Source organism: Pygocentrus nattereri, chromosome 2 (assembly GCF_015220715.1).
Source record: "Pygocentrus nattereri isolate fPygNat1 chromosome 2, fPygNat1.pri, whole genome shotgun sequence".
Lineage (NCBI taxonomy): Eukaryota > Metazoa > Chordata > Actinopteri > Characiformes > Serrasalmidae > Pygocentrus > Pygocentrus nattereri.
In genome coordinates, this window is record NC_051212.1 from 32307393 (window position 1) to 32327263 (window position 19871).

Consider the following 19871-nt stretch of genomic DNA (forward strand, 5'->3'; position numbering starts at 1 on the left):
AGCCGCCCAGCATCTGTATCTCTGTTAAACATGATCATTAGAAAGCGCGGTTTAGTGAAGGTTGTAGTTTGTTGTCTTCCCTCATTTCAGCACCAAACTGCAGCTGCACTGATGAATCTGAGGGCGTTTGTTGTGAAGAGGAGCTGCGGTTTCCTCATAGCGCCCCAAACCAGAATCAGACCTGATGAGCATCTCTCTCCATCACTTCATCCATATAACACGTCAAAACCCGTCAGACTCAGGGAGCTGTTAGTTACTCCTGCATAAGACAAATAACATGACCTGTATCTACTACACTGATTTTGTGCACAAATAAAAAAAAATGCGTTAAAAGTGAACATGACAACGATTAAAAGATTAAAAGAAAATGAGAGAACGAATTGGAAAAACGTGTCCACGAATAAACAGAAATGTACCCACAAAGTAAAGAACACGTGCACGTTTAAAAGAAAACGAGGGAACGATTTAAGAAATTGTGGCCATGAATAAAAGAAAACGTGCGTATTGCAAAACATTTGCTCAATTTTTTTTTTTTTTTTTTTACCTCCATCCCCTCCAGGGCTCTGTAGAATATGACAAACTATAACCGTAACTTTTACTGAACAGAGCTTTGATTTAACAAATCAAAATCACAGCATCAGTGCGTACACCCATGTCCACTTCATTGTTGTTGGCATCTCAAAATTATATCAAAGTGACCTGACCCATTTTAACTTTCCCCTCAGTTACACTACTTGAAATAAAACAGCAAAAACCGAGTTTTGAATATAACCAAAACAAACCAGTCTATAATGCACCCTAGTCAGAGCATGAATAAACAAATTAAGTGTAAATATGTATGCTGCTTTTTTTTTATTTGTGTTCTACCCAGAATCAACGGTCCTGTTTTAGGTCAAATAAGCTTCCTCTATTTAATCAATTTAGAACCTCTGGTGATAACCTCTGGTTATAACTTGAAATCAAACACTTTGTCCAACCCTTGACTGATGTTAACACCTTTATTGCAGTGTGAGAGGAGTCTCACTACAGTCCACTCACTGCTTCATCCCCTGTGAGCGCAGTGTTTCCTCCTCTATGATGTGCTCCTGTTCTGTTCCTGGTTCTGCATTTTGCTCAGGGCTGTGATGGACATCTGCAGCCGCCTGGAGCTCTCTGGTCCCGGACTCCAGGCGAAACACAGTGGGGATCTGACCCAAGACAGGGTTGGTCTCCTGCAGGCCGCAGATCCATCGGGCTAGGGTAGCTTGGTCACTTTGACCTGCCATACACATGGCATAGACGGGACCTTCCTCAACTGGACGACAGAGGACCCAGTAAGATATCAGTTACTTCAGCCGACAGTATACATCAATACAACAACCATGTGCTCTTAGTCAGGGATATCTAGAGAGGTCAACATAAGGTCATTTAACATTTTAAAATCTAAAAAACCTTCCAATTATTGCACTCATAAGCATACACATTACATATAAGGGTGTACTGATTTCAATACACTGTTACAGTGTATTAAAATGTAAAACTTTCACTGATATGGCTGTCTCTTGCGAGGGTCTTGCATTTATCACTTTTTGTGGAAACCACTGTCAGTGATCAAAATTATTCTCAATGCAGCCCATCAGAGTGTAAAGGACAAGAAGGGGGCACTTACAGAGGCACTTACATTTGGCAGGGCTTTTTATAACTCAGTATTCTAGGGGTTAGGACTTCTGGGGTTTGTTTTTTAGACAGCAGCACAGCAGGCAACTTTTATTCGTCGTCAAATCAGATTTGTGTAATATACATTTGTGAATCAATTATGAATTAAGTGCAATATACAGTTATAAAACATGCATGTAAATTGTGCTCATGGTGTACACATTAACAAATTTAACATTAACATATGAAGCATGGCACACTTGCAGGCACTCATTTTTGCTGCACCATAAAAATGTGTGGAGATACCGCAGCACTGTTCCATTCAAATGTTGAATTTTCTGAATTTTTTTAATTTTCTGTATTGTCACACCTCCATTTACATGGTAATCTCAATATTTCATAGTAGTTGCTCAATAATTGGCCTTAAAATGAATACATATTATGAATGAATGAATACTATTAGTTTAGCGCAGGGGTGGGTAACTCCTGTCCCAGAGGACCAGATTCCTGCACGGTTTGGTGATTTTCCTACTCAAGCACACTTGATTCAACTCATCAGATAATTACCAGGTTTAGCTGGTCTGTTAAAGCAGGGAAATCACCAAACTATGATGACTCCTGCCCTGCGCCCAGCACATTTAGAGTTTCCTCTGCTCCCAACACACCTCATCCTTCTAATAGTCCTTAATGACTTGAAGTGGGTGTGTTGGGAGCTGGGGAAATGTACTGGACAGGAGGTACTTCAGGACCAGGGTTGGGAACCACATAAAAATAATGTATGAATACTGATTCTGGTTTAAGCTCACCATCATCCACATCAAAGCTGTCATCATCCCCCAAGTCTCTGTTAAGGTCAAGTTCAACACGCTGAGGGTAGAAGAAGCTCTGCTCTGGACCAATCAGTTCAGGATCAGGCTCCTCCTCTATCTAGATGAAACCCATGCAACAGAACAGAGCAGCTTAGCAAGAGTAAGGACATAGTGCTAACTGTTCATTTTAATCTGCATGACCTAGCAGACACCTTGAACTGGCTAGTACATTAGTCTCAAGGAAAAAAATCTATTACAGCATTGCAAGTTTTTAAGATAATGGTAATACTGATGCAGTTAAGGGTGGGCATTTCAAATACTCTTGCTATTTAAATGTGTGCATTTTAAAACAATAATATTTAAATATGAACATACTACCACCAACAGAGTGACAGCTTGAGTTGCATAACTTTACATAATACATTATAAATTTGTCACGTTTTTGTTTCCATATATAGTCACACTCAGATGTCTTCATTTGGCTTAATATCAGATGCAGTAACTTTGGCCTCAGTCCCAACATTTTGTAACTCTATGCACCTTGCTCAGTCAAATAAAATATACATATATATATTTTTTTCACACAGCTCTAAAACATCTACATCACACTAAATCCAGGCAACAGTTTGGAAGAATTCCACTCTCAATTTTACTCCTAGATTTACTCCCTAATTGCTCCCTATAGTCAATTTTCACAATCTGCAGCAAATTTCCAGGTCGGGAGTTCAATCAGAAATGAACGAGGGCGAATATGATCTACAATAAATCCCGACATTTTCAAAAATGATTGATTTGTATGACTCAAAACATTGAGTTCCACAGTATGAGGTGGTCCATGGCTGCTTCAACCTTGTAATGTGAATCTAGCTTTAAAGTACCTTCTCCTCAGGAGGGACAGGGTCAGCCCTGAGCAGGTAATAATGAACACACGTCTTCCTGAGCCAGAGAGGAAAGGGGCCCTCCACAAACACAGGTCTGTTTGGGTTATGTTTGGCAAGCAGAGAGCGCTGCTCCAGGCTCTGGATTCCTGTTATGAGTGCACAGAGACTGAGCTTAAAGGAAAATGCATTTTATTATTATTTTTTAAACTATTAAATCATCTCACATTGGAGTAAGTCAGACAGTATATGCTGCCAACTGTTCTGTACAGTGGCCTTCCAACTACCAGAGCTGTGCAACTGTTCTCTAGAATAAATGAGTATTTTAGGCCTGACTTACACTTACTGTGCTGTAGTTATCTACAATCACTCGGTTGCTTTTAAGTTACTTTAAAATAGTTTAAAGCAATAATTCATGTAACTAGAGAAATGTTTTGTCTGTTGAATAAGAGTCCAGCTTGAAAAAGAAACAACTGCATACCTACAATATGTGGTTGAGCGATTTCCTCTCCTGTCTCTGTGATGTCTGTTAATGGAAACTGAGGAGAGAAGACAATAAGTAATACTTCTTCAATGCAGAGCATCCGAGTCACAACACCTGCCTTAAAAATATATCTAACGGTTTTCCTGTGCAGCATTAATGCTCCTGTATCTGTGATATACCATTTCAAAATGTATTTACATTGTTTCCATTGTAAAGCCACATGGCTGTCAGACAGGATTCTAGTAGTAAACAGTGTGACCCAACAGTGTTCTGGACGACGTCTTTTTGGGTGGTAGGGTAAGTAGAGAAAGACTGTTTTAAGACTTAAAGCCACCACTGACTTCACAACCCTCTTATCTGTAACCTTTCCCAAAATTTAATTTCTAAAATTTGAAATTTGCTTTAATCTAGTTATATTGTCATGACTGTTTATTGTTAACTAAAATACCACAAAGTAAGAGTGTAACACTTCATGACATTGTTGTAACATGATGCAAACTGTGACAATGTGCATGATAGAGAATGGACATTCTATAAATTATGGCATTGAATGCAAATGTATTGTTCAAACACCAAAGATTGCAAATGATCAGCACCAACTTATTCATTAGTAAGTTCATCAGTAGCAACAACATGGATACAGTTACCATTTTTATTCATTGGCATATTCATTTGATTTTGCTCAAAATATTATGAGCAGACTGCCATCGTTATGCCCCTAGTACAAAGTGATATGAAGTACTAAACGTCTGGCTATACAACAGAAATGTACTGAAAGACCGGTACATCCGACACATTAGCCCGCTAGGCAGTGATAGCAGTTACCTGATAAACAGTAATTTCAGCATCCAGGTCATTAGCGATTCGGGTGAGACTGAAGCGTGCAAGGTCAAGAGGGTCTTGTGGGAGCTCGTGGGGCACTGGGAATGGGTTTGCATTCTTGAACTTGGGAAACCAATACATCATACGCTGGTACTTCCTCATAGGGTGGCTCTTCTCTCCAAAGATCTGAACAAGGAGGACCTTTGTTTCCACATTAGGCATGATTCCTGGTGAAACAAAGATTAGAAAATAGAAAACAGCACCGTGCCCCAGTTTTTCCCCCACACAAAAACACATAATGAAACATGCTTACAATCATTGCTCAGAATTGTTGTATACAAAGTGAATTCCTAATTCATTGTATACCATCACTGTCCTATTAACAGCTTTGAAAATGGCAGCTGTGCTTTATATCATGTGGGAATTTTTTAACAAAAGGATCAATAAAAATGATCCAAAGTGACTTGGAATAATACCTAATTTAAATGAAGATTAAAATTGACGTTCCTTCTCTTGTAAAGTTACAATTTAACAGATATGAGGTTTTGTAATGACAGCAAGAACATATACTATAAACATTACGTCACATTATTTAGCTTTGAACACTGCATTTTATCGTATCTACAGGACATATCCTTATTACATATTTGTAGATATGTGTGGCACAATATTTTTCACAAATGATTCTGTCCACTATATCTGTAAGCAATGCAAATTGCCAAGTTTTAGGCGTTTAGCGTTTAGGCGTTTAGCTTTCGTTGAGCTTTACGGAATTATGTCATGATATTGCAATAATGTAACCAGAACACTCTTGTGCTTGTTAGAGTTTGTGCAGGTTTATGCATTTTTTAAAATAAGTGCCTCAGCTCCGAACCTGCCAAGTGAAAAGTAATTATTATGACCAATGTAAGTTCTGGGCCAAAGAAAAGGACAGAACCACGCATACCATAATTTTCCATCTGCTCTAACACCTGCACTCCACACTCTTGCTGCCGGGGATAGTGATTGAACATCCTCTGAATAAAGTTCTGCGGCACAAAAACCTCTTTGGGAAACACATCCAGGAGTTTGTTGTAGACAACAATGTCCCGTTCTACACCAAATTCTGGCATTTTCCTCAGAGCAGCGTATATAAACTCCACATGTCCACGCCGCCGGATGTCCTTCTTGTTGAAGACGTCGACTACTCTGTTGAAATTAGCTTTGGTCTTTGCGTCCTTAGCAGCCTGTGCAAACAGGTCATCATGTGTGACCAATGACTTGTCCTTTTTCTCAGTTTCATGCTCAAATAGTTCTCGGAAATCTGCACTGTCTGGCTTGTTCTTGCAAACTGATGAACCACAATGAATCCACCTTTGCCCCTTTAGAAATCACAAAAACGTCAGAGTATTAGAACATCACACATAAAGAAGTGCATCCTACTTATTAGTCCTTCTAATGCGCAGCCCACAATGACAAGTAGTTACTAGCTAAAGATGTTCATTTAAACTGTGAGCAGAAACAACCAAGTAAATGCTTACTTGACCACAGCAGAGTCGTGGTAGTGGGGACTGCAGGAGAGGTATATGAAGACTGGGTTTAAAGAAAGGAGTGATCCACCCAATGTGCTGGGGTCGTAAGAGAAGCCGGGTGACCTTCATGGTAAAATATCATCCCTTCTGCAATTCCAATTTTGCAAAACAGAGGCAAAACAGCAGTAGTTATCAGTTTACTTCAGTTCACAATTATTAGAATTATCAGGTCATTTTTAACCAAAGTTACCTAGTTCATTCATATAATTACTTATTGTTTCACAGCTAAAACATTATACAGATATAATAGTTACCATGTGATTATGTAGTTATAGGCAGTATATAGCTATAATACACAAATATACCCAATTAACTCATCATTACATAGTCATAGTTAATAGAATAGCTATAGCATTGCACTGACTTAACTCATGACCATTTAGTTACATTTAACATACAGCTATAAAATCAGATAGATATAGTTAAGTAATATAAAATTATATAGTTACAGTTAATTTACTGCCATGGCATTACATAGATGCAGACAGTAACACACATACACTGATCAGCCAAAACACTAAAACCACCCCTTTGTTTCTACACTGATTGTCCATCTTATCAGCCCCACTTACCGTATAGTTTGTAGTTTATAGTTCTACAATTACAGACTGTAGTCCATCTGTTTCTCTGCATACTTTGTTAGCCCACCTTGCTCTTCAATGGTCAGGACCACTACAGAGCAGGTATTATTTGGGTTGTGGATCATTCTCAGTACTGCAGTTAGCACTAACGTGGTGGTGGTGTGTGTTGTGCTGGTACAAGTGGATCAGACACAGCAGTGCTGCTGGAGTTTATAAACACAGTGCTCACTCACAGTCCACTCTATTAGACACTCCTATCTTAATGGTTATGGCACACTTTACAGTTGCTCTTATCCGGAGCGACTTACAGTTTGAAGGTGGTGTTGGGAGTCTTGCCCAAGGACTCTTATTGGTATAGTGTAGGGTGCTTACTCAGGTGGGGGACTGAACCCCAGTCTACAGCGTAGAAGGCAGAGATGTTACCCACTACACTAACCAACCACAACAGATAACACCTGCTCTGTGGTGGATTGGAAGAACAGGGTGAAGAGGGGCTAAAAAAGTACACAGAGAAACAGGTGAACTACAGTCTGTAGCTGTAGAACTACAGCTGCCCCTGTACGGTAAACGGAGCTGGTTTAATGGACAGTGAGCGCAGAAACAACGAGGTGGTTTAACACAGTTACAGTTACTCTACGACTACGGCGCTGCACTGATGGCTCGTTCTCTCTCGTCAACCCAGTTCAGGGGCGGCTCCACCCGTTTTACCGATCTTTCTGAAAAAGGTGTGGGCAGCAGGTTCTGGTCGGGATACCAGCGGAGCAGAACCGGTGGCACAGGAAGCTGTTAACACACATCAGAACAGCGAGGAACTTTATTTACCATGTCACACCGGATTAAGCTTCGCGTGTAGTCTGAAGTGAGTCCTGTCCGTTCAGAAATTCAGTGTAAAGACTGAACATATCAGTCCTCGGCGCTCAGGTCTCCTTCACGCCAAACACACCGCCATAACCTCTTACTTCAGTCCGTCGCTTTCCTCCCGTCCCTCCTCGCTGATTACAAACATTTGCTCTCTCTTTATGGTTCCGACGTGTTGGTTCCGCGCCATAACTTCGCCCTGCTCACACTGGAGCAGCTGTAAATGCTTCTGTTATATTTTTACGCCTTGCAATTCTAGTTACAGGACGGTAAATAAACCTTATGTAAATAAATGACTTTAACGAGACTGAACCGTTTGACACCAATAATACGTTGAGCAGCTGTAATTGGTAAGTTAGCGTCCTACTAACCAAAACCTGTTTGCTAAAAAAAAAAAAACATACTAGTATGTGATCGTTGCTTTTAAACGTAATACCTCATCGTTCTTTCTCAAAACTACAGTAAATACTGCACGAATTGCTGAAAACGTTTAATTGCATGTTTTAGCCGTCTGGCTCCGTTCAGGCCCGTTCACTGAAGACTCTCTGTTTGTCGCCCTCTAGTGTTTGCGGTGTGTAATGGGAGAAATGGGAAGTGGTCGGACTCCCTCTGAACTGGCTGCTGTTTGCACCATCGCCGCGAGGTGGCGCAGGGACGGGTGTGCAGTTCTCATAAGTTCTGGTTTGCTTTTTGGGTTGGACTGCGATCACGAGTGTCTTCAGTAGTCAGTAGTAGTTTAGATGAGTGTCAGGAGGACAGCTGGGCTAAGAAAGAGTGGGGAATGAGTGTGAGCGGAGCTCCTGCATGAAAACCCATCCCGACTCGCTCCTCGCCGTCGCGCACTTGCTCGCCTCCGCGCCCGCCGCGGCTCATTTCCTGGGTCGGGCAGTTTGGAGTGGACTCGCTTCTCCGCTCCGCGCACGTGTGTGGTTTCTCTTCTGCTGCGAAGCTGCTGAGCACGGCTGCGGGACTCTGAGGGGGCGGCCTGGACTAGTATGGACTCTTCGCCTCTCGGCACCATGAGCTACTTCAGCGAGGTGTGAGAACAGCGAATCCTCTCCAGCAACATGGACGGGTCGACGAACAGTCTCGGTGAGTCGGACCGGCTGCCCCACTGCCCCTCCGCCCCGAGCAGACGGGGTTTTATTGTTTTTCGCATCCGCCTGTGAAGCTGTCAGCGTTGTTCGCCGCAGCCGCCTCTGGTGAAAGTCTGTGGAAGTTTGAGCTCCGCGTGCGAGTGAAATCCCGGTCGTTCCGAAATTGGAAGCTGTTGTTTTTCCCTCACGTCCCACTCGGTGTGTTTGACATGGCAGTTTGAACGGTTCGCAGTTTTTTGGCCGCTGGTGCTCAGGAGTATAAACGCTCGTGGGCTCATCTAGAGGTGGGCGATATGGCAGAAGCCTAATATCGCGATACTCACAGGCGCTCGCGATAAAAGATATGCGGCGATATTTGTTCTTCAGGCATCTGAGCAGAGAAGATGGAAAGCAGTGGAGGCACATTTAAAACATACCACCACACCGCGTGAACTCACTGATCACTACTTAATGTCTCATATTTAGGTTTGAGCTCTTTATAATGAAAACATGCAGTTGGTCAGATTTCTACAAGTAACGGTGACATGAAACATTCAGAAACACACCCACACACACACCCACACACACACACACACACACATATATATATATATATATATATATATATATATATATATATATATATATATATATATATAATGTGTGTATTTAATTATGATACTCATTATTGTAATATATTGTGATAACTTGTCGTGATAGTGGTAAATGTCGTGGTATTGCGCAGCTGTAGGCTCAACGTTGTCTTATTTTGTGGCTTGTTTACCTTTCTTTACTGCAAACCTTGTTTATTTCGCCACGGAAAGGAAACAGTGCGGCTCAGTGTCAGTCTCCAGCTGTCATTGTTGTGGTTTGCTTATCAGACATTTCAGCTGCTAGTGTGTTTTGTTTACTTGACAGTTTGGTCAGTCAGTTTAGAAACTGAATTGCTGTGATTACTATAGTAAGTAACTTATTTGGACACTTATGCCAAACCTAAAATGCGTTAGCACGTTTTGTTAGAAAGGAGAAGTCAAATGAAGGGGCATTTTGTTTAAACAGGCCAGTCCAAAGCCGTCTTTTCTTCATGGCAGCGTATTCGTTTGAAAGGCAGCTGGTACGTCTCAGACTCTTATCGTTTTGAGCAGTTTCTTTGCTGATTTCTGCAGATTTGCATCCAAAGTGTCTTTGCACAGTTCATGATCTCATCAAGCTCACCGACCCCGCTGTAAGAAAAGCAGCCTCTGTGCTCTGCAATACTCTTAGCACAGTCTGGTTGGAATTCTTTCCCAGGCGTTCTCCACACAAGGAGTCTAACGTTAGTTTGGTGTATGGCGGAACGATTTGGGGGAAACATTGTGATTTTTCCAAACAATTTGGCCATTATGGTTTAAATGTAATTAATAATTCCATAATAATTTCATAAATTAAGATAATTAAAATCTTAGTTTTTTTTCAAGATTGGCACATCACGTCCAGGTCATGAATTCTGTGGTGTTTGATTAAATTTTCCGAAACTAAAATGTTTAAACTAAAGGGAGACGTAATAAAACTCTGCAGCTCTTGCTTTTTGAAATTGACACCCTTTCACATCACGATTTTGATATTCATACGATTAATTGATTATCGTTAACCCGTCGTGAAATGGCTAAACGATATAAGATTTGAGGATTTGGAGACCTCTCTGGTGAAAATGTGTAATTGCAAGCAATGTGCAAGAGAAGATTTTGTAACGTCGCTTGTGCTTCTGGTCCCTTTACGTGGATGAGTCTGCGAACAAGTTGAGTATTTAAAGAGAGCTCTTTAAAAGGCGTGTCTTAAAAGGATGTAAGTGAATGCGCTGCTATTGTCTATATTATGTGGAATTTGCATTTGAAACCTAAACATTGAGCTGCAGCTTCTTTTTGAGCCTGTGGCATTAATACGTAAAGACGTATGATGTGGTGTAAAAAAACTCCCACGAAAATCCGACCCTGTATCTCTGACTTTTAAATGATTATTTTAGGCTCCCTCTTTCAATTTTAGCCGAAAACAATCTCACATAGTGCAACTATAAAGTCACCATATTCAGGCTGGGCCCACTGTATGTGTTTACCATATTAGGTGCTATGTTTTCATATCACTTACATCATAGCAGTAAAGAGACAGGGTTGCCAAACGGAAAACTCCTGAAGAAGTCCACATTTGCATGTTCTTAAGTGCGGGCATATCGGTTCGTCTGCTCTGCAATGCCCTGCACTACCACCCACTTTGCTTTTTGGAGAAACTGATGATCTTGTTTCCTGTTATATAGGTTTTTATTGGTGTGCGCACTACTGTATAGCATACTGAAACCATTGTGGGCAGCCACCGCGTTGACTTTTGTTTTGTTTACCGCCTTATAAACTGCTGGAGCTCTCAGGCTTTGAGGAGCAATAAATATCACATGGAGGAAGCCCTCAGGCATCTACAGGCAAGTTGAACGTCTCGATGAAGTGTTAATGCATCCCAGCTTTTGCCTTAGACTCGCTGACGGTCTAGCAGCAGAACATACCCGCAGTCTGGTTCGAATCGAAAGAGATCATTGTCAGAATCTTTATTATGCCGCCTGTTGTTTCTCAAAGTGGTCCAGTTTGAGGCTCAGTTTGTTTCCACACAGCCTGCTGAAAGTCTTATTGTGGAGAAAGTGAGTCAGCAGCGAGAAATTGTTCAAGTTATTGGAAGAGTAAATACCCTGTTTGTCCAAACATTTGCGGACACCAGCTTGTTCAGGTTTTCTTCTGATATCAAGAGTATTAATAAGTGTTTGTTCTGCTTTGCTGTGGTAACAGTCTCTGTTCTTCTGTGTAGGCTTTACACTAAATGGTGGAAGATTGTTGTAAGGATGTGTTGCATTAGTGAGCTCAGGTGTTGATGTTTGATGGTTACATCTGGTTCAAAATCTACAGTTTTCATTGAAAACATAAGTACCTCACTATTGCTCTTGTGGCTGAATGCAATCAAATCCCCTCAGCTATTTTCCAACATCAATTGTATCCTGAGATGCTCTGGATGTTGGGTGGTATGCCATCAGTCCAGAGAACACAGGTCCACTGCACCACAGCACAGGGGACCTTTAAACTCCTCAAGCCAACACTAAGCTTTGGACGTAGTACTCTCTCACAGCTGAAGCAGAGCATCCCATTCTGCCAGGCTGTGCTTTTCTATGGTGATTATACAAGCTGCGTATGTGCGCTTGATCACCTGTGTCACCAACAAGCGCAACTTAAAGTAGCTGAATTCACTAATTGGTAGACGTATCTGGAAACTTTGACATATAGGGTGCACAAGGCTTTTATGGGCTTTGCTGAAGGCTCAGATTGGATGTTCCCACTATTGTAGAGCTTGTTTGGTTGTAATTGGCGATATTACATTTGGAGAGGGTACATATTAATTCAAAGTTATTAAAATGTAACTATATATTGACTTGTTTCAAAGATGGAACAACGAACACAGTTTAGATTTGTATAAAGCAAGGAAATCACTCATTTTGCATAGGTTTCCACCACCTTTTTATTATACTGACATTTCCTTTTTGTCTTGTATAATTAATCATTTGCATATTACACAGAGTACCAGCCGCCTGGCAGCTCACAAGCATTCCTCTCCTGCTTTCTGACTCCTGATCTACAGCACATTTTGGAGGAACAGTCTCTTCAGTTCAACACAACAATAAGTGCCTAAATGATAACCATTTGGGATGAGATCAATTCAAAGTCTTGGATGTAGTAAGTTTGGCGCGCAGTCTCATTTACACTTGCTGTAAATGGTTCTTTGAAGCAGAGTCAAAGAAGAGACGCTATTGGTTCCTTGAAGAATCTCGAAGATCCCATGAATGGTTCACAAAAGATTTGTTTCTGTATATGAGATGCGTAAGTGTGAAGAACCGTTTTGAACACATAATGTAAAGGGTCTGGGCTAAAGGGTTTTCATGGAACCGCACCGTCCAAGCTGAGACCCATTTAGGAACCTTTATTTTTAAGAGTGCAGCCACAGCTGCCTTTCCCGTTTTTCTTAGTTATTGTGCAATTATTGTGCAGTTCACTCAGGTGACATAAAAAAAGATAGTAGAACGAACGCATGGGTGTCTTCGCTTAGAAAATAACGATGTATGAGTGGGTCGTCTTGATGCTTGAATTTAAACTTTGATACCCAGACAGATTTAAACGTTAGAATTGGCTACAACAAAGTTAAAGCCTGTGGCCAAAATGACAAATTTGTAGCAAGAATGAGAGAAACATGTTTGTTGTGAATATGAAGTATTTACATGTAATAAACAACCACACAACCAAAAACCACTCAGGTGATGCTTTGGAAAGGACATGTTTATCAAAAAGTTTACATTAGTAAGAGCACTGTAGTGACATTAGCTGTAATGGTGGTTCTCATTTGATACAGTTGGTTTAGCTTGTGACCAAACAGGCTCTGGATCATGGCGGATAGTGGGTGTTTTTCAGTGGTGTGAAATTCAGCTGGGTTTCACAAGAGCGTCTTAGCACAAAGCTGATTAGTAAATGATAGAGCGAGCATGACGTTGAGCACTGTCTCTACCAATTAAGACGATCTTAACACTAAGAAGACAAGTAGAAGAAAGGCAAAAAACACCCCCCAAAAAACAAGAAGAAACCGTTTCAGAGGCAAGTGGCCACTCAGCCTACAGGCTCTGCATTTTAGTGGACAAGTGCAAGGTGTTGTAGCCGAAGGCACCATGTGGTGCTTAATATCAACCATGTTCGATACCATCACCAAGTGCAGTGTGACAGTGCACGTTTTCCCTGAGCACCCAGTTTTTTACTTTATTCAGCAGAGAAAAATGTTCCGCTTAGCATGTGTAGATTCTGAATTTAGTCTCTTGTTTGAATAAAAATAATAATCTTTAAATGTGAGACAAATCAAATAAGTCAATACATAATTTAAACAAGGCCTCTGAATGGAAGAACAGTGGAATAAGATCTACAATCATGCCACGTCAAAAAGGTTTCCCGATACACAAAATGTCACCACAGGTAGTTTTTATTTATTTATTTATTTATTTTTAGACACAAAGAACAGCCAAACAGTGTCGTGTTCATTTAATATATCAAATTAAATGTAATGTTTTCACAAGGGCCTGCTGATTTTTAACAATAGCAGATCCAAATGTGCTTGTGAATAAAGGTATGAAAATTACATTTAATAAAAAAATACACACGTACAGTGTTACATATTCATCCAAGGTATAAGTATACAAAATGTAGAAACTTTCGACATGTTTTAACTTGAACGTGAATGGGGTTAAATAGAGAACTGAAAGCGTATGGAATGCTTTATCTGTTGTGAAATCACAGGACTTTCACTGCAGCGTACACCACTGATATGAAGCAGAAGACGGCAAATGCCATCCAGCTCATGCATGTATATGTTCATCTCAGCCCTGTGGAAATCTGCTTAGTTCAGCTAAAGCTCTGAAAGCAAAACGCGAGAGAAAAGGGCTGACAGGTCCTCGCTGTCCAGCACACGATCACTTCATCATGAGAACAGACGTCATCGCTTGCTTTTCATTGCAACTGTGAAGCTTTCCGACTGTGAGAGGTTAAAAGTTTGTGCACCTCCGTGAGGTTTTGCATTGTGTGTGTTTGTGTGTGCAGTGGAGTGAAGGTGCAGGGGCGGACAGGATGTGTTGATGTCGGGCCGTAGGTCTGTAAAGCTGTCGTGCTGCTACACTGACAGGAAAGGCAGCAGTAGACGGTGGGCGGCCTGACGCACAGACGAGCGCTAGTACAACTGTAATGATGCTTTCAGTTCTCACAGCTGTCTGTTTCAGACCTGTGCTTGACTTGAGGGTTCGTTTTTCTCAAGTTGGTGAACAATTTGAAATGGACAAAATGCACAATCAGAGCTACAGTGGCAAGACATTGAAAAAGAGTTTAATCCTTGCAAAATAAACAAAGAAAGGAGGAATGGGAGAGGAAAAATGTTGGTAAAATTCTAAAATAAAAATTGCAAAATAGACTTCCACTCAGTTAGGATACAGCTTATGCAGTTATTATACTCTGTAGGGCCGGACAGTATCACAGTGTTTATTGTTATTGCGATAAATTACAGCAGAACATATTTCGGTATGGATTTCCGAGCGTATCTTGGATTTCGTTGAACTTAAAGAACACTGAAAAATGCCATGAATTATTACAAAGAGAGCATAATTATTCTTGTTTATGTAGATTTATAGTAGCGCAGTATGGAAAAGGTAGAGTAATAATCATTTGTATTCATAGCTTTGGTAGTATGTTTTTTAATCTGTCACTAAAGCTTCTTGTTTTGTTTGTTTCAACTTCTCAGATGTCAGAAAAAGTCAATGTTGTGAGCATCATATACTGTGATGTATCTTGAAATATTGTGCCATTATACAGGGAGATTCACTCGAAAGAGGCCCAGAGTGTTGTTTTCATCATGTTAGGATGAAGCAATCTGAACTAAAAAAAAAATCCACTGCATATCTTGATGTATGTGTCATCCAATGCATTGCATGGGATGCTGGAAGTGATCTCAAACGGAGGTTAAATGTCGCAACAGCTGTCCAGTGCCTACCTCAGCGCTCTGACTCAGGGGGATCCCAGCTTGTTCGAAGGTCCATATAACTGAGGAGAACATTGCGTGTTGTTTTGTTCAGATTGCTTCATCCTAGGGAGAGTTATTAGGAAATGTTTGGGGCCTCTTTCGAGTGAATCCCTGCAGTTTTGCCATATCACCTGCCGCTTATACACTGTTAGTTTCTTCTCTACAGTTTGACTGAATCTGTTTTCTGAGATGTTTGCAGTTATTCAGTGTGGTACTTGTGCTTGAAATATACATGATAACCTGAATCGTGATGTACTTTATCACAATATCAATAAAATATAACACAATCCTACTAACCCTGTATCAGTAACAGAGTCCTCTTATTCGGTTAATCATGTAGAGAACAGCGATTGGGGGGGTGGTCTGTATAATTTACCTTTTGAGAATTTTTGGCAGCTTAACTTTTCCTTTTACCTTCTTCCCTGAGGCCATTTGAAATGACCTGTTTCTCCTAATAAGCGATAGTATGAGGCATGTTTTACTTGTGTAAAACTTTGTGACCAAAGTCATTTTCCAGTCTGTAACACTGACGCTGCAGTGTGAGGATAAATACAGTTTGTTCTGTAGCATAGCAGGCTGGGAGTGTTGTCAAAGAGCTGTCAATCAATTTTCTCTCGTGTGTGTGTTTTTTTTTTTTCTTCAAACTTTGTTGGCTGTTTAATATAATGATCTGGAACTTAAACTACTAGGAACTGCATTAATTCATCTGATTATTTCATGAAGTCACAGATACGTTTTGTAATCACACTTAGTAGAAGATGCTTTGATGCCTAGAACATCCTTCCTGTGAGCTGCCATTTGGATTGATTGACTGCACACCAGTACAGATCAACAGCACAGATCAAAAGCAATGTGTTTAACACATTTGTTTTGAGAGTGTAGATTTCTCTTTAAGGGAAAATGGCTGATTACCTGCTTTGGAAGAAGAGAGAAGCCTAAAAATGGACTTTAAAATGGTGAATGAACTAAATGTATTTAATAATCAGGAAATCTGTTTCTGCCAAGAGCAGTCTGGTTTTAGTAGTTCCATTTTCTCAGTAGCTAAAGGGAAATTGTGCTGCTTTATAATGATAAAAGATCGTTTTAAAAAAGGAAATCTGTCTCAAACCACAGTTGTATTAAAAAGCGACCCATGAATCCTGTTCTGTGCCGTTTCCTCTGCGTCTTTGTGGTTTAGAGCGTGGTGATGTTTGACCACTCAGGGGATTCACTTTAACTGCTGTCTGCAATTTAGATAAACAGGATTTTCATGTGAACATTCACTGTAGGTCCTCTGGGGCTGGAAGAGACCTTACGTGACCAGCCTGGGAAAGCTTTGGTGAAAAGAGACATTCAGCCTGAATTTGATTGAGCCTCTCACATTCCCCAGCTATCGCTTATCAGCAGACTTCAGTTACCTTCGTTTCTGAGTTGTACGCCCAGAGCACATCTCCTCTTTCTGAGTATGTATGTGTACACCATCATTTTATTCTATGTGGGAATAGGCAATATTTGAATATGTTATTGTTATCATGATAAATTACATCACAATATACAACATAGTATATATAGTTCACACAACGTCCATTGAAAATTTGAAGAAAATAAAACGGTGGGCATGAAAAAGTGGGTGTGAAGAAGGGAATGACCTCTGGACAGCTGCCATTTAACAGGGGCATTGCCGTTCAAGGTCAAGTTTAGTAGTGCTGGAGGGGGAGTTAAAGCTCTGGTTTAAAACTGGCTTCAGTAGTGCCGGAGGAGAAGATTAAAGCTTGTGTGCATTTCAAGCTGCCATAAAGATGATTTTGAGTAGCCATGCAGACTCAAAGAGAATTAAACTGTTATTATTAGACGTGCCATAAGCCAGGAGTACGTTTGTGTTAGCAGAAAGGCTGTTGCGATATATGCGATTAGATATGTTTAGACTAGCCTATTGCAACATATGATAAAGCAATGCAAATTTTTGTTCAACAAAAACACCAATACAGTTAACTGCATTAACACCAATACAGCTGTTTAAACACCTCGGATCAAATGTCATGTTTTGTTGATTTTGAAAATAAGTGAACACATCCTCTAGACAGAGCCTACTTACATGATGTGTTCTGTAAAGTTTCTGTTTGTTTGCTGAGTTTAAAATACTACAAACAATAAAACATAAATGCAGCACATTGTATTTTATTTTTTCCAGTAAACCGTGCACCAATAAACACTAGTTGTGCATTAAAATTTGCAGAAGTGCGTTGTCTGTAGCAGATGTTTACTTATATTTCCATTAAAAAATCCCAAACTTTTGGGTGCCCAAACTGTTGCACACCACTGAGTATGAATCGATTGACTTTTATTCAGAAAACAAAATTTTTTCAAGAACATTCAGAAACAGTTTGACTGGCATCAAAATTTCCTACCAAAAAAAGCCTGTTATATTCTACCACTTTTTATCAATTTTTCTTCTGTTACTAGTTCATTGGTGCAAATGAAGAGTTTTAAAAATGTAGTACTTTTAGTTTTTCATGTTTCTTTTACAAGTAGATGCTGATTTGCTGCTGTATACTGTCTATTCCTAAATTGTGTAGAAAAACACAATATTGTGATATATCACGTACCATGAACTTGTCTTCTACCATGAACTGTTGTCATATATCAGTCTTTCAATAAGTTCTATGCCCGCTTTGAGAACCCAAACACTGCACCAGACTCACTCCAGCACCCAGAGAACAGCCCCTCAGCGTGACCCAAACTGAGGTGAAGAGTATCCTTACAAAGATTAATCCCAGTAAAGCTGCTGGCCCGGATAAGATTGCTGAAGTGCTGTGCAGACCAACTCTCTGCGGTGCTGACAGACATCTTCAACTCCTCTTTAATCCAGGCAGTTGTCCCCACCTGCCGGAAAAACCGATCCACAGAGGATGCCATCTCCTCTGTGATCCACACTGCCCTCACCCACCTGGAGAATAAGGATTCTTACGTCCGTATGCTCTTTGTGGAATTCACATCTGCCTTTAACACCATGATTCCCCAGACCCTGGCTTACAAACTCTACACACTTGGACTGAGCACCTCTCTCTGCAATTGGGTCCTGGACTTCCTGATTAACAGGCCGCAGTTTGTGAGGATCCACAACATCTCCTCCTCCACCATCATCCTCAGCACAGGCTCCCCTCAGGGCTGTGTGCTGAGCCCCCTCCTGTTTACACTGCTTACAAATGACTGTTCAGCCGTCCATCCAGGCTGTCATGTTGTAAAGTTTGCGGACGATACGGCAGTGGTTGGATGCATCACAAATAGTGATGAGTCTGGCTTTAGGCAGGAGGTGGAACACCTGGAGAGTTGGTGTATTGAGAACAATCTCTGCATCAACGTGAAGAAGACAAAGGAGATGATTGTGGATTTCAGAAGGAGCAACACCATCCCTCCCCTCCCCCTACACATCGGAGGTTCTGCAGTGGAAGTGGTCTCCAGTTATAGGTACTTGGGCGTACACCTAAGTAACAATCTTACCTGGAGTAATCACACTTCCAGCCTGATCAGGAAGGCACATCAGCACCTCTACTTACTCAGGCGGTTGAGGCATGCTGGACTCGGGAGCTCAGTCCTCACCTCATTTTACAGATGTGGGGTTGGAGAGCGTTTTGTGCTCCAGCATCACTGTGTGGCATGGAAGCTGCTCTGTGGCAGAGAGGAAAGCTCTGCAGAGGGTCCCACCATGGACATTTACACCTCTAGATGCAGGAAAAGGGCAACTGGCATCATGAAGGACCCCACTCACCCAGCACACACACTTTTTGTTCCGCTCCCCTCAGGTAGGAGGTTGCGGAGCATTAAGAGCAAAACTACCATACTGAGGAACAGCTTCTGTCCTGAAGCTGTAAGACTCTCAATCTTATCTTATCTTATCTTATCTTATTCTTTTACTACAACACTCACCTTTGGTTGGGTCTAAAAGAATGCTTGCTTTGAAAGAATCTGGATTTTAAAGTGTACTTTTGGGTGATTATTATTTGTTTGGTAAGTGTTGCATCTGTGTTGATAGTAGTAGTTAGAATAAGCTTTTGATTATGGTTTAGGCTTTATAAAGAAAATTGAGTGTGAAAGCCATATTTGTGGGGTGAAAGAGGGACAGAGAAATCCCCTCTCTGCAGCTTCAGCATGATGATATATACTCAGCTTATCCTAGCTGTAAAGTAAGAGGTATAAATCTGGGTGTTGGATGCAGTTTGACTGTCTCTTTCCGTTTCTGGCTACGCAGAGCTCACCAGATGACTTCTCAATGGCCACTGTGTATCGAGAGCCAAGCAAAAATTGCAGTGCATGTCGGCTAAACGCACGCACACACACACACACACACACACACACACACACACACACACACAGAGGTTTGTTTTTATGCAATATCAGAAAGTGTGGTCATACACACGTCCCATTTGCACTGCATGTATGTAGGTAAATTAGCTTCACTGTTGATACAAAACTTCATGAATGGAGGTTAATGGAACAGGCATTATGCAAACAGCAGTTGGCATTTATCAATGAAAAACGAAAAACAACGGAAATGGAGATACGAGG

The 19871-nt window shown here is 40.9% G+C and overlaps 2 protein-coding genes across 3 annotated transcripts in view; one reads left to right on the forward strand and one right to left on the reverse strand.

The window, feature by feature from the left end:
• Window positions 1–979: 979 nt before the first annotated feature.
• On the reverse strand, window positions 980–8278 carry ecsit (ECSIT signaling integrator). The gene is made up of 8 exons (XM_017719960.2): window positions 7603–8278; window positions 6149–6286; window positions 5575–5989; window positions 4632–4855; window positions 3804–3861; window positions 3323–3471; window positions 2442–2562; window positions 980–1294 (listed from the first exon to the last, which is right to left on the reverse strand). Exons 2-8 carry the CDS (start codon window positions 6266–6268, stop codon window positions 1035–1037), a joined length of 1347 nt encoding a protein of 448 aa, XP_017575449.1. The 5' UTR covers window positions 6269–6286; window positions 7603–8278; the 3' UTR covers window positions 980–1034.
• Window positions 8279–8353: 75 nt separating this feature from the next.
• Window positions 8354–19871, forward strand: part of eml3 (EMAP like 3) — a 53192-nt gene continuing 41674 nt past the window's right edge. The window contains exon 1 of one of the 2 annotated variants that reach the window (XM_017719956.2): window positions 8354–8730. In XM_017719956.2, coding sequence (XP_017575445.1) covers window positions 8706–8730 — 25 coding nt within the window. In that variant the 5' untranslated portion in view covers window positions 8354–8705. The remainder of the gene's footprint in view (window positions 8731–19871) is intronic. The other variant, XM_017719957.2, reaches the window with a different exon arrangement.